This window comes from Brienomyrus brachyistius, chromosome 19 (genome assembly GCF_023856365.1).
Source record: "Brienomyrus brachyistius isolate T26 chromosome 19, BBRACH_0.4, whole genome shotgun sequence".
Lineage (NCBI taxonomy): Eukaryota > Metazoa > Chordata > Actinopteri > Osteoglossiformes > Mormyridae > Brienomyrus > Brienomyrus brachyistius.
The window spans coordinates 18203137-18218100 of record NC_064551.1 but is presented as its reverse complement, the minus strand read 5'-3'; the positions used below and the strand labels follow the sequence as shown (position 1 = coordinate 18218100).

The following is a 14964-nucleotide window of genomic DNA, read 5'->3' as shown; positions in this document are numbered from 1 at the left end:
AAAGATTTAAGCTGCTGCAAGACACGATATTTAGGAAATCTATCAATCCCCACATTGTACTTGCAGGACTCTCACATCCATACATCTCACATCCACATTTCTGTTGTCACGTTCTTGCAGTTGCAGGTAACAGACGGCTTGGAATTCATTACATGAAAGCAGGTGAATCTCTGGGTGTGGTAACTCCAGTCACACGTCCCTGGACTTTTACCGAAAGCCATACAAAAAGGGAGCCTTGACCCTCGATGAGACAGGCACTATACGGAGCTGCCAGCCTGCAGGGCAAAGGTCAGCAGGTCGTGGGAATCTCAGCTCTGCACGTACGGACAGCTGCAGTCCACCAAAGGACACCGCGTGCTCCCGCAAACGCTGAGACAGTCCGCGGGCGATGGCAGAGCGGGAAGGATCAGGGCATGGAAAAAGGAAAGAGAATAAACTGGAGGGAAGACGCAGAGAACACCAGAGAGCCGTCCATCATTAATCTGTCAGAAGTCACCGTTCTGGGAATAAAAAACAAGTCACTCAAATACTGAAACATCATACTGTGTTTTTATTGAATCTTTCAAACTATTATGATAAAATACATTTTTCTCATATTGCTGATTAATATATTACATTCTTGGTTTTGAAGAGGCTGTTTCTTCCCAAATGAAAGGAGGAATCCCCACACCTGGAGAATGACTGAGACACACACACACACACACACACTTTGCTTTAGACACTATTCCCACGGTCCTGGTTTGATCCAGAACTGACCAAACGAAAACGAACCCCAACCACAGGAAAATGAATTTCTCTTAGATCACGTTCATCAGCAAATACACTAGAAGAGTTTTATATTCACATTTTTCTAAATGAAAAATATGTACAAAACCTAAATAACTCTTTTAAACAATATTGAAGAGGTATGTATGTACAGGGCTATATTATTCAGCAGAGTAAAGCAAGATGAGACAAAGAGGATGATCCAGAACAATCCATGAGCCTTGTAGTGGGAAACAATTATTAAAAGTGCGACACAGAAGACTTTGCATTTTCAGCCTGAAAATGCACAACAGTCACAGGCAACTGTGCAAAAGACTCGCAAGGGACCATTAAACATCGGCTTGGCCTCTGAACCCAGCATCTGTGAGCACAGTACATTGGCCCTGTTCCATAAAATAAAAGCCTCTTATAATACAAAATTATTATTACAGTTTAGGGGTCGAGAAGTACAATAGAATTCACATGAATCCCTTTCCCATACAAACTACTCTGGCAAAATTCAAATACAATGGAATACATGTTGAAATTGATTGGCTGTAAAAGCATGTTTATTGGAGAACAATGTTTTAGAGGATATTGAGGTTTGTACACAACTACACAGAGAAATGCAAAACGACAAACTCATTAGCACACAGTGGAAAGCACGAGCTAATTTTACAGGTATAATAAGCATAAGTGAAATCATACGGAATATTTAAGAATCTTCCTCTTATAAAATGTTATAAATATAATTTTGTTTTATCTTTCTAAAAAATGTTCTTTTAAAACACTATTTTCAAAATTAAATCTCCTACATCTACCAAACACAAGGTTATCTAGTTAAACAGTCCATTCGAATATATTTTGACTTCATTTCTTAAAAACAATGACAGCTTTAATGGTCATGTGACAAAATGGTACGAGGCCTTCACTGTGAAAAGCCCTCCAAAAAGATCTGAAGTGTATTTTAACCTTTTTTTTTCTTTTTACTAAAATGTGAACAAATTAGTGCATTGAACATTTAAGGTGTAAATATAGGAAGAGGCTGGCAGCCAAAGCTTTCTTGTACATGATACGTCTCTGTCCCTCCATGTCGATACCTGATAAGACCACAAACTAGGCCATCAAAATGCTGGTTTTATGAAAAACTCCAACTGGAGCCACTTTGGTTTTGTAAAGTTACAATATATTACATAATTTTGGGGCAGTTCAATCAAAGCTAGTGCAAAACGTCTAATGAATAACATTTATTAAAGTCAGAGGTGGCAATTTCAGGTCCAGAAAGTAAAAATCCAGACGAGGATTTTGTTCCAACCAACCAGTTGAGTACTCTCTATGCTCAACTGCTTGGTTGAAACAAAATCCTGGTCTGGACTTTTTTCTTTTTGAACCTGGAATTTTCACCTCTGCCTGTACATTTATATGAGATTTCTGCTTCAATGCCTAATTCACCACAAAAGATAAGCTATAAAAGAGCACACTCCTTTAATAAAAGACACACTAGGTGTTTTAACTGTGAATATTGCTTATTTTAAAATAATGTTGTTAAAGACGTATAATTATACAGTGTCTTTGAAACTATACAAAACACATTTAAAAAACTGAAGATGAAAATCATACATCTTGTGTTTAATTTTCTGCTTGCTGAGGGCTGTATTGTTTTAGGAGTAAACAGACTTATCTTAGATACATTCTGCCGATGATGGTGATTGCATGTTCACTGAAGCTGCCTCACCGGACTCACATTCCCCTTTATGTCATCGTATCTTAGAGCTCAGCTTGCTACGGTAACTGGCCGGCTTACTGGGGTACAGGACGGCACTACAGCTGAATGCTGGACTCAGGTTAAAATCAGTCCTCTCTGTACTTCCTTGCAGGTTAGACACAGCATTCAGATCTTGTTGTAAAAAGTCACTCTAAAGACTTCGTCCTGCACAACGTGATGAAAAGAATAGAACTGCAATTACATTATTCCAGTAAATACCCTGTTTTCTTTTGTAATCAAATCATTTATAAATAGACTTTATATATTAAAATAGATTACTTAAAATATATTACTTTGTTTTGTTTAATTGTTCAAACTTTAAAATAAAAATCAAATGGCGACTTTGGTATAACACCACAGAAATGATTCATACACGTGATTTAACAACAGCACTGCCATCATAGTTTGACACGCTGCGCGTGAACTTTTCACCGCTGGACCAAGCGTTTCTCCGCAGTTTCTGCTAATGGACATTCATGCACAGACATTGCCATTTCATCCTGGGACTGTTCCGCTTTCATCGGATTTAAAGCAAACATAGATTGGGAGGATTTTTTTTTAAAAAACAGAGGGAAAACCAAGTTAAATAGGAAGTCTTTGCTACGACAATCAGCCTGGAGGCAGGAAAAGCTCAGCTGGGAGAAAGCGACAGCGGAAAGCGCCTGGGTATTCCTGGGTGTCTAACTTCACCTACAGCTCAAAGGAGAAAGACAACATTAAACGAAATCTCACATCAGACTACTCTGTTTTGAAGATAAAGCAATTTAACAAACTACGAGAAACAAATCTAAAAACACTTCATAATTTCAAGAAAAAGTTTCTGAATATGGGGCTATGAGATGAGGGTAAGGACTCAGGCCCCCTGCACGGGCGTGGAAAACGCAGGTACTAAACCAAGGGCCCCACCCTTGGGGTGACTCTGCGACTGCTGCCCAGTACAGGTGGGTATGTTAGAATTAATCCAGTGAAGAACTGGGGAACATCCATGACAGCCCCCAACGCCAACCAGAAAATTTTTGTGCCATCACCCCCCATCCCTTTTGGTTCGAAAAAATAAAAAAAAGCCAGCCTAGGGCCCCCAGAAAAGTTCATCTGCCCCAGGTCCCAGAGTATCACTAATATTACATGCCAATGAGAGAGCAGGGAAACGACGGCACTGCCAAGATGCAGTGTAGAGGCGGAGACCTCGATGCAACACGCTTTTAGGGAATTTAGGAACGGGGAACCTAATGCACCAACAGGGTCCGTTTCCATACTGCGCCGGTTCTGGCTCTTAGTCGAAAGGTTGTCAGAAAATGAAAAATGAAAGCTGATGCCGATCATCCACAGCATGGAGAGCAGCAGGAGTATGGCCGTCCTTTCGGGGACCTGCACTATAGACGTTTCCCATCAATGTGCTTCTGAGTTCACGGCTCAAGGCTGCATGGGCTCCGGAAGGTTCTAGCCAAAAAAAAAAATCAGCTAATTTCCCCCATGCATAAAATCATTAAATCTCATGCACTTAATAAGCAAATTATCTACTATAGTCACAGTCTGAGTTCAAAGGTGGGGATGAAGGAGTGATACAGTCAATCAGATATTAGATACGACTATTTATGTATTTTAATTCTATGCGGTCGCCAGCATTAAGGGCACCTGTTCGCTAGCCCTGGCCCCACTCTTGCATCCTAGGTAACCCAATGGTGGTATATTCCATGAAGGTGCACTACTGACACACAGAACACAACGTACAGCAATAAGGAGAGAGGCTAACTACACTGAGAAAATGTCCTACGTGCAGGTACCAGACAGACCCACAGCACCCATTGGCCCCAAGAGTCACATGCTGGTCTAACTGAAAGCATAACCACCTCCCTTAGACACACATGGTACTCTAAACTCTATCTGCAGTCCACCATGATCATGAGAGATATTCATTTGGAACTAGATTCTGCTTTCAAGTCCATAACTCACAGCTGGTGTTACCCCAATGTCATCCCATGACTAGCAGTAGGACCTAGATTGTGCCTCTCTGTGCGGCCTTCCTCATGAAGCCACACCCCCAACATTCACACACACATATACACACATAGCATATTTCATATTTACAACAGAATGCACAAGGTCAATCAAATGCTCTACTACAAAGGAAGCGGCTTTCCATCCGAGAGTCCTCTTTTCTATAAAAATATCTCGTTTTGTATCACTTTTGTTTCTAACAAAATATTGTGCAATAAATGTTTTCCTCTAAGTGCAAAACTTTGTCACAATTCACAAACACGAGTGACTCAAGTCTAGGAAAAAGGTGCTGAATGGAGTCTTTTTGAAAACGAGGAAAAAAAACACAACATCCAGCTCAAGTGAGCGTTCCGTCTTTCTTGGGGATTCCTGAAAGTACGTGAAGCCTGTCAAAGCGGCTCATCGCACCACCAAGCAGGACACGCAGAGTTTGGACGGCCCGATGCAGTCGTCGTGACAGAAGGCTCCGCAGCCTTTGCACATGATCATGGCCTTCAGCCTGCAGTAGCAGTTGGATGGTGGGTCGTCGATGCCGGCGCCTTCCGTGAAGGCTGGTATGGGTGCGGCTTCCCCGCGGCTGCTGTGATTAGCTGGTATGGTGGTGACCGTCACAGAGAAGGACATGACGCTCCCCTCGCTGCTGGATGCTGGGCTGTAGCCGGGTGGGCTACCAGCTCCCGTGGAGTTTCCAGGTCCTTGGTTCTCGTGGGGTTTCTGCACGACGTAGGCAGAAGTCTGTTGGGGGTTTGTAGCCGTATGGAGCTGCAGCTGATATGGCTCTGGCGCTACTGGTATGGAGTTGCTCTGTGAATTATTGCCGAGGGCGGCTTGCCCTGTGAGCACCTGGGTCACATGCACCATTTCTTTGGCTCTTGAAGCAGCGAAGCTGCCTGTCGTTTGGGTCGACTTCTCGTCCTTGTCAGGTGAGTGTCCGGATGAGAACTCTGACTTGATCTTTTTTTGCATATGGAAATCAAATGTGTCTTCGAGGTTTTCACTGTGAGGATCACTTGAGGGTCCTTGGGGTTCTATCTTCACTCCAGAGTCTGCTCCAGCAGACTGTCCTCTCGTTGACTCATTGTCAGTGCCTGGGATTCCCTCAATCTCCACATACTCTTTCTTCAGGTTAACCAGAGTAGAAGACATTGTCGAGACAGCCCTCTTGCTGCCCTCGGAGCCTCTCCCGTAGGTGGAGATGTTGAGAAGGTAATGCCCTGACATGGCAGGTCTGGATGTCCTCTTCCGGCCTGAGAAGCCCGCCGTAAAGCTAGCTGTGGTCGGACACTCGACAGGGAAGCCCAGCGCGCAGGCCTCCTGCAGCGAAGACTGGGGACCGGACCCAAACTGCTGAGTGTGTGCCCTCTTGATGAGGGTCTGCAGGATCTGCTCCTGGGTGGCCTTGTTCAGCATTTCCCGTTGGTGCAGAGAGAACTCTTTGCTGCTGGCTCCAGTCACAGATGGATGACTGGAAATGAACAGTCTCTGCTTGTCCACACCAGCGACTAACTGACCTCCACTACCCACAGCAAGACTCCTGAACGCAGTGCTGGGCGATTTCCCTTTATCACCAGAGGCGCCTATCACAGGCTGAGCCTCTGCCAGTGGTTTTTGGAGAATCTTCTCCAGAGGGACCTCCTTCCCCTGAAGAAGCTTGGTTACGAGGGGATTGTTAGAAGTTATTGAGGAACTGGCCTTTCCAGAAGAGCCTCCAGTGAAGAGGTGCTCCAGTGTCATGTACCTGGATGTGGTAATGTGAATGGGAATTGAATGTGGAGGTGCAGAATCTGTCCCAGAAGGTACCCAGGACACGGAGCTAAGTAATGGCTTCTGAACAGCTTGAAACGTCGTTAGAACTTGGTTGTCCAAAGCAGAACTTGTGCTTAACTGGCTGTGGGATAATTCTTTCGGTCTGTCTTCGGGATGTTTTGGCAGGTCTTTGCTCAAAGCTGAGGCTGAGGGCAAGGTGATATGGGATTGGTTGGTGTTCGATTTGATGGGTAAAACACCCTGTCCAGGGCTTCTTATTGGTGTAACGGCATGATGTAATTGTATCTGAGATTCACCACCTGACAAGGAGGAACCCTTGATCTGGGACTCTGATTGGCTGGACAGAGCCCCTCCCCTTGGTGCAGGACTGGCCTCTCCAGCACCTCCTCCAGGTCCTGGGCCTGGCACAGCTCCTCCAGAAGAGGAAATGGCAGTAGCAGCTGCGGCGGCAGCAGCGGCCGCGGCGCTCTGAGCCCTCCTGAGCTGGGCTTTAGCCTTGATGTCGGCCAGGGTGCGAGCCCCCGAGCGAAAGGGGCCAGGAGCCAAGGTCACAAAGGGGGACCTGGGAGACAACTGGCCTGCAGCTGCCTGCGTGGACACAATCCGGGAGACGGGAATCTGCAGGGAGAAGGACGAGAAAGACTGAGGATCACAGCCCCTACTGATCATAAAGCACTTCAACGGGAGTCGTTATGAACTTCATGGAAACATGGCAAGCAAATCCCAACCTGCTGCAGTGCTGCAAGGGTAAAAGAGTCGTTATTAAAAATGCCTTAAGCTTTGCGTTAGAACTTCACGGCTGTGCCGAGAGCCCTTACCTTCAGTGGTGGCACCCTTGGGGACTCTGGTGACGGTTTAGGGGATGTCGGAAGTGGGGCGGCTTCCAAGACACGGGGCCTCTTTTCTGGGCTTAAGGCTGCGTCCCCGTCGCTGGGAGCCTTTCTCTTCAAGGGCTCCTGGTTCACCTCCTTAAAATCAATCCCTGTTAGCTCACTGCTGGCCTCGTCAATGGGGGAGGTTTCTGGAGGTGTCCGAGGGGAGAGCTGAATCTTCGATCCGCCGTCATCTTTTGGTTCCTTGTCCGCTGCCAAAGCAGCGATCGCAGTGCTGTCCATTTTCACGGCAGCTGGTACCACTTGTGTATTCAGAGAGGCCACAGGAGAAGCTTCGGTCTGAGGACCTGCAGGTTCCTGTACCTCATGGGTAGTTGCAGGCACCTCATAGGCCACCTCTGATCTGGAAGCTGTCGTGATGTCCGAGCTCGGTTCAGGTTCAGTCTTTGCGTCATCTGCCGCTGTAGCCTCTTCAGGAGTGGGAAGTTGGGTCGGCTGGGATTGGTTGGAGTCTCCACCAGGGACTGCCTCCATCAGCTCTTTGGATTGTTCAATCGTCAGTCCAGAACTGAAATGACAAAAAGGCACATAAAAAGGTGCCTCATGTTAGAAAAAAATACCCAATTAGGTGAGATTTTTCACTCATAGCCAGTCATAGCTATAGCAATGTCAAAGAACACGCTCAGTAAACAGTAAAAAAAACAAATGATCCAACAGCTATACACAACCCTCTGGGGTACCTTTGGTTCTATAAATGGTCCAAAGGACTAAGTGAAACGCAACCTGGTTTACCCTGTTTCTAGGAAAAAGCAGGTGATGAATATCACAGCATTTATTCTGCACTACAAATCCGATGACCTGTGAAATTCTGTGGGTGCTGTGGCAGCCTCAAGGGCTCTGGGTACGGAGACTGTGGAGGTTCTTCAAGGGGGTCCCTGAAGGTGCTACCGCTCGCCTCCTACCAGACGACGCCAAGACGCGCTGATGAATCAGCATCTCTAACCTGCTCTTAGCGTGTGATTGGATGTGTAATACATCCCGCCCAGGCTTTCTCCGCCGTCTCCCTGGGTCAGGCTGCAGGTCTGCTGAGGACGTGAACTTGGCACGAGTTTCTGGGAAATTAATGAATATTAATTTCTAGGCGGCAGCACAGCGTGTGCACACGGCACACTCAGGAGCCACGGAGAACAAGACACAAAGACTAACTTCAAATGGAATTTTATACTCTGCAATGTGTAGCAAAGCTGCATGCGAGGTGACGCCATGTTGGGCAAACCAGCTGACTGCCACCCGTTTGGACCAGCATGTGCAGAAGCACTGACTCCCTGGCTCACCAGTGACAATGACAAAAACTCACCAACTGAATATGTTCTAACATGACCATATTTCCTCCACCATATTGGATCAAACGGATGCCACAAACTAGTGAAACATCTGATGCTCCTCCAGTCTCCTGCAACTTTTTAGGAAGATTTTGTGTTCAGTTTCGCTACGCTGTTTACCTCATGCACAGATCCACTCTGGACCACGCTAAGAAAGAGAACGTTCTAGCATGTTTCGTTCACCTGTGCTGAAGAAGCAACTGGAAGACGGATGCACGTTCAAAGAACAGGGTCATAAATTTGGCCACTTTGGCAATCATCTGAATTGGATTAAACTCCTTGTTCATTGTCCTTCATCATTTTGAGCTGATCATTACCATTTGAATAGTATCAGCATTCACTGCAGCTCATCAGTGATCCGGAACAGCAAGCCAGCGTTCTGCGTTCTGACTGGGTCACAGGCCTCCCGTCTGGCCCAGAGCCCTCATTACCCTCTGCTAAACAGTAGCAGCTCCGTTTACAGCTCCTGTCGTCTACTGGTGTCTGGTGACATGAATTATGGAGGAGGCCCCATGGGGACTGACCATCTGCTCACTCACCCGTTCAATCACCTGCTCACTCGCTCACCCAATCTCGCTCACCCATTCATTCATCTGCTCACTCACTCACTCGCTGACACTCACTCACAAACTCCCTCACTCATTCACACACTCGATAATTTACACACTCACTTGCTCCTTGTTTACATACTCACTTGCTCACATGCTCACTCCCTCACCCAGTCACACACTTGCTCATTCACTCACTTGTTCAAATACTGAATTGCTCACTCGCTTGCATGCTCTAACTCACTAAAATATACACACACTCACTCACTTACATCACTCACTCACAGTGTAGGCTGCTATTGAGGGGTGGCTAAATAACATTCCGATGCTGGGAGGCACATCTGTGATTTATACCCGCAACCCTCCCAGGTTTCTATCCTGAAATAATATAATGGAATTATATGGTTTGTTGAACTGTGCCATGATTTAATATTAGCTGTGCACTTGTTTGCATGGTTCATATTAATAACAATAACAATAATGATGATGATGATGAGGAGACCACACAGGCTCAGAAGCAGACCAGCATGCCATTTCCAGCGCAGTTTGCCACCTCTTTACCTGGACAAGCCCTGCTGTTACTTCCAGCGTCTGTTTCATTATGCTTAAATTCACAATGCTGGGAGAGGTTGCTTGGCAACTAAAAGCCCAGGGAGGCTGGTTACCAGCCCATGGTAACGAAACGGGACTCCCCTGTGAGATATTAGAGTCGAAAAAGAGTGACGCTTTTACAGAAGTGATTTGCTCAGATACGTGCGGAGAGGAGTCGTACAGAAGGAGGAGGAAACACAAGCCGCTCTACTCTCATGCAGTATTCAGACACCATTGGAGAATATGGGAGAGATGTCAGCACAGTGGAAAACGAAGTCGGTGCTGGGAACCAGCCCACTGTGTCCGGTATGAAAGATGGCACAACCGCACAGTGTCAGCCGACGATCAGAGATTGGTTCCAAATGGAAAACGATGATTCTCACATTGGGCTTTATAACGACTGCCCAGATAAGAAAGACCATGTACATCTATTACGCTGTGTAGCTATGCTATTAATCAGGGTGTTTAATATCAGGCTGGCACCGCAGGTCATAAATATAAGCCACAGAAAATCCAATATTCCCACAGGAGCCAGATAATCTGTAGCTATGGTACCCAGCCGTACAAAGAATCCCACAGAATTCTGCACAAATCCTCAGACATGGAAAGGCTTCGGGCTTTACCAACACACACGGCAATCGACTGTCAGTTTCTCAGGATACGAGACTCCAGTTGTATTGCATTACGGCTGATTATGCACTTCACCTTGATGCAATGCGGCCCAGATGATGTGTAGCCCAGACACCTCGCAGCCCAGCCCAGCCGCCAAATAGCCCAGCCCACACACCGCGCAGCCCAGACACCACACAGCCCAATTCAGGTGACGTGCAGCCTAGCCGCCAAATAGCACAGCCCAGCCCAGCCCAGCCGCCACGGACCCCAGAATGCACACAGCTCAATTCAGGCATCAGCCCAATTCAGGCATCAGCCCAATTCAGGCATCAGCCCAATTCAGGCATCAGCCCAGCCGCCATGGAGCCAAGCCCAGATGCCATAGCAACCCATACATCACGCAACCCAACCCAAATGCTGTGGAGTCCAGGCACCACTCAGCCCAAACCAAACGCCATGCAACCCCGGCACCATTTAGCCCAACCCCGTTGCCAGCAAGCCCAGATAACACACAGCCCAACCCATATGCTGTGCAGCTCAACCCAGACTCCATGCAACCCAGATGCCTCAAAGCCCAGCCCAGACACCACACCACCCAACCCAGGGAATGGCAGCCCAGATGCCTCAAAGCCCAGCCCAGACGCCACACCACCCAACCCACTTGACGGACCTCCCCCAAACCGCACAGCTCAGACGCCACGTAACCCAGACACGCTTACTTTTGCCCATAGTAGCTCTCGAAGAAGCACTCCTTCCAAGCCTCCACCTTCTTCTCCTTGTCGATTTCCTGACGTATCCTCAGCCGCATCTCTGGAGTGAATTCACCTGCAGTGGTAAAGAAGGCGATGCTGGGTCAGCACTGGGGCCAACCCACCCCCAAGTTCTCACCCTATGCCCCACAGTCCTTAGGCCGACTTTCAGAATGCCCAAACAGAATATGGGCCAGTTTCAAACCTGCAGGAATTCTGCGGAAGCAGGAATCTAGTACTGGTACCGAATGGCTGATACATAGCTACGAATATCATTACAATATCAGCACAAACTGGTCTGCCAATAGCCACATTCAAGCCTCAGTGACATAACATTTTATCAGCCGTAAAAAACATAGTAGCGGATGATGTATAGTTCGAAAGAGTCCTTTCCCTGAGGACGGCTACAATTACAGCAAGGTCCTCCCAGCCCCAAAGCACCCACTCAGCATGCCATCCACGGTGCCTTCCCGTTATCTCGCCCATTTGCAAAGGACGACGGAGCAATCTGCAGAACCACACCGTGACATCAGTGCAATCTTCCCCTGCCCAGTCCACTCGTTCCACAGAGGTGGTCGTAAGCAAAAACGCGGAGTTTCATCTCTGAAGGAAGTGCAAGTGGCTGTAAATGCAGAAGTTGCAGATGCTACAAACCTTCTGCTAGCCGCTCCTTCCAGGACTGAGCTGCTGATGTGAAGAACTCGTTGTTCAATGCAGAGTTGCTGAGCTTCAGCGATCCATCCGAGGAGGTCTGAGGGAGCCGGAGAGAGGGCACCCATTACAAGCAGCAGACAAACAGAGCAGATTGGCACTATTGAGATGCTCTCCTTGGTCTGGCACATCAACCCTAAGCTGACCACATGGAGGGTCAAGCATTCTGTCAACAAGTGAGTCGACAGTCTAAACTCCTGTGTAGCCGTATACAACTAACACAATACAAACCCACCTTGGAAACGCAGCTCCAAACATGAAGCGTTCAGCAGATGGCTAATGTGTCACCTTTCAGTTCCATCAATTTTATTTTCACACAGCACTGCCAATCACATTGACGATGCGGAGAACGACAGCTGCACTGCAGTTGGGGCTCTGGACCCTGGAGGACGTCACAGAGCCTGTCTGCCGAATCAGCTCCAGTGTCCCACCAGCTTACAGTGAGTGTTGCTACGGACGTCATAGGATCAGACAGACTGAACGACATAACGCGTTCCTTCCCAGAATGAACAGCATCGTATTTCACGTATGAAACATGAATCATTGGCCATCCTTAAAAGACTAAACCTGCAGCTAAAAATCATCCAGGTAAAATATGGTTAAATAAAGGTACTCTGATATGTACTCGACTATACAGGGAAAGGACAGATGAGTTAAAATGCCCTTGGGGGCACAGTTTAGTTTTTTTTTTTTATTTAGCAGATGCTTTTACTCAAAGTGACACACATCGGCCAGCCCCTGAGTCAATTGAGGGTCACGGGAGCCACTCAGGAGCCCAACGGTGACATCACCCGGCCGATACTGGGATTCAAGATGGTGACTTTCCGATCACAGACAGAGAATTCTAAACTTCTGAGTTGCACACTGACCCTTATTTTAACAAAACCCTGCCAAGACTGTATGTCTTTGAGACCGCGAGCCGCCCCACATATGACACCGCAGAGTGAAGCTTGAACGACTAGCAGAAAAGACCTCTGGCCGTCCACTCCACTGGTACGGGTTCGGGGCCCCGGCGATGGGCCACATGATGGCTGGCCCGGCTGGCCCGGCTGGCCCTCCCTACTCTCCCCCATTTGGTGAGGTGACACGGACAGCAGGTCCACCCGCCCACCTGTCGGTCCACCTCTGGAAGGAGTGCCAGGAGACGCTGCTGACCCTCTGGAGGTAGTAGCGACAGGGTGTGCTTATTGATGAGCGCGCGCAGGTTGGTGTTGACCAGGATGGAGTCTGGCGTCTCCACGTCGATCTCGGCACACTTGGTGCTCTTCAGCTGGCCTGTAACGCAGAGCGGGAAATGGGCAGGTCAGGGCCGATCGCTGGAACCACATGGAGACCGAGGACTGTCCTGAATAGAAGGCCAACACCAGGCATCACGTGGGGAACCACACTTCTGAAAATCAACTGACAAACACACTTTCATTTTTAATACCTATCACCGTGCGGCGACCTAAAATACGCTCTTTATACTTTCATAAAACATTACAGCTTCAGAATTGTGAGTTCAAAGGCTTATGAAGTCGAGCATGTCATTAGCGCTCTATATGCGACCTAGATTAATTCTGGGACTTTCTACCAGGCAAATGCCGACACTCAGTGAAGAATGGAAACCATGCACATCTCACTGGCTTGTAAAGACACCAGGACCAGATCAGTACTGTTGCAGTTTGGACTTGGTGACCTGCTGCAGGTTTGCACATCGGTCTCTCACGCCTGGTGCTTCTTTTTCTCCAGAAGGAGCTTGTGACGGTTCATGACTCCGAGGCCAGTGCGATTCGCCAGTGGCACAGAACATACACCTGCACTGTGTGACCTTGTTAATGCAAAGCCTACTCCTAACAAGGCCGGATCACACATTCAGAGGACATGCACGTTACACCTCAAATGCTTTTCTCTTCTCGGCCTGGGAAAGGCCCCAGCTGTCTTCTGGGTGCCTGCGGAGATAAGGCTGCTGCTACTGCCTACCCTGCTCTGCTACTCGCTGCAGCCCACTGCCATCCCCTTACGTGCACAGGGGTTTGTGTGCAGCTGTGTTTCTCAACCCAGTCCTCGGGGACCCCCAGACAGTCCACGTTTTTGCTGGTCCCGAGCACCAACACAGAGATCCTCAGCTAAATAGTTGCAAGAGGTTTTCACTTTAAGGTGTGATCTGTGCATGCTCCCCTTGAGCTCACCACAGCCAGTGATTCATCTCATATTGTCTTTCATCTAGCAAAGTGCAAGAGTTTCAATTCAGCTGTGCAAAGGGGTGCAGTGACATCACTGATGAGAAGCTTCTGCTTTTTACAGGGAAGCTTGACTCCTATGAAGTTCGCTCACTTTATTTAACAAAAATGACTTTCTGCAAATAATGGGGCCCCTTTCCACTGCTGCGTTTCCCAGGTGGCCAAAACAAGCGCTGTTTTTTATCCCTCTGATTCAGGCGGGAAAATTACAGAAAAGGGTCAAACTGAACGGCCCCCTCAGGTCACTCACGTGCGCTCAGCCGGTCTGATCTCTGCGACATCTTCCTGGTGCGGGCCGATGGACACGGGTCCGTTTTAACCGATGACGAGGAGGAGGTGGAGGTGGAGCTGGAGGAGGAGTTGTGGGGGCTTGATGATCGCCGCGCCAGCTGTTTGACCTCCCAGGCTGGCAAAGCGCAGGGACACAAACCAAAATGCGATCAGGACCAGGGCCGAGCTGGGGGGGGGGGGGTGCTGTTAACCAACAGCCGGACAGGAGGCTTCACATTAACAAACGCATGTGTGACACGCACCAAGGGTGAGGCACGCTGGTGAGGAGACAGGCTGACAGGTAGAGCAGTGGTCAGCTATTAAAGCACAGTGTTTGGAGTTAACATTTAAAGGCCGGCCCCTTCATTGCCCCTTCTGCCTGGACTGCAGTTATAAATCACTTCAGATGTATTGATGCTGAGCCTTCATTCATGGTTTATCCAAAGAAACACACAGTTCTTGAGAGAACAGCCCCTGGAATAACTGGGGGTTAAGGGCCTTACTGAGGGGCTGCAAGGTGAAATAACTATGTCGACGATGGGATTTGAACCAACGACTTTCTGATCGCATACGCAGCATTCTAACTTGCCGAGGTGCCCAACGCCCGTATACAGCAGCTCTCACACTGTAAAGGCTCATTTATACTACGAAACGGAATGGAGGCACACAGCTGCCGTGGTGAACGGATGCTAAAGCCTGCCCCGCATGCACAGGAGTATCAGTCCATTTTATTCCCTTATTAGACACTTTTATTCAAAGCGACAGAGCAGAT

General features: G+C 48.0%; 1 protein-coding gene across 4 annotated transcripts in view; it reads right to left on the bottom strand.

Annotated features, from left to right (window-relative positions):
* Positions 1-530: 530 nt before the first annotated feature.
* Positions 531-14964, bottom strand: part of asxl2 (ASXL transcriptional regulator 2) — a 50476-nt gene continuing 36042 nt past the window's right edge. For all 4 annotated transcript variants that reach the window (XM_048985070.1, XM_048985071.1, XM_048985072.1 and 1 more), the window contains 6 exons: positions 14173-14328; positions 12812-12975; positions 11644-11740; positions 10960-11065; positions 7093-7675; positions 531-6892 (listed from right to left, as the gene is read on the bottom strand). In XM_048985070.1, coding sequence (XP_048841027.1) covers positions 4907-6892; positions 7093-7675; positions 10960-11065; positions 11644-11740; positions 12812-12975; positions 14173-14328 — 3092 coding nt within the window. In that variant the 3' untranslated portion in view covers positions 531-4906. The remainder of the gene's footprint in view (positions 6893-7092; positions 7676-10959; positions 11066-11643; positions 11741-12811; positions 12976-14172; positions 14329-14964) is intronic.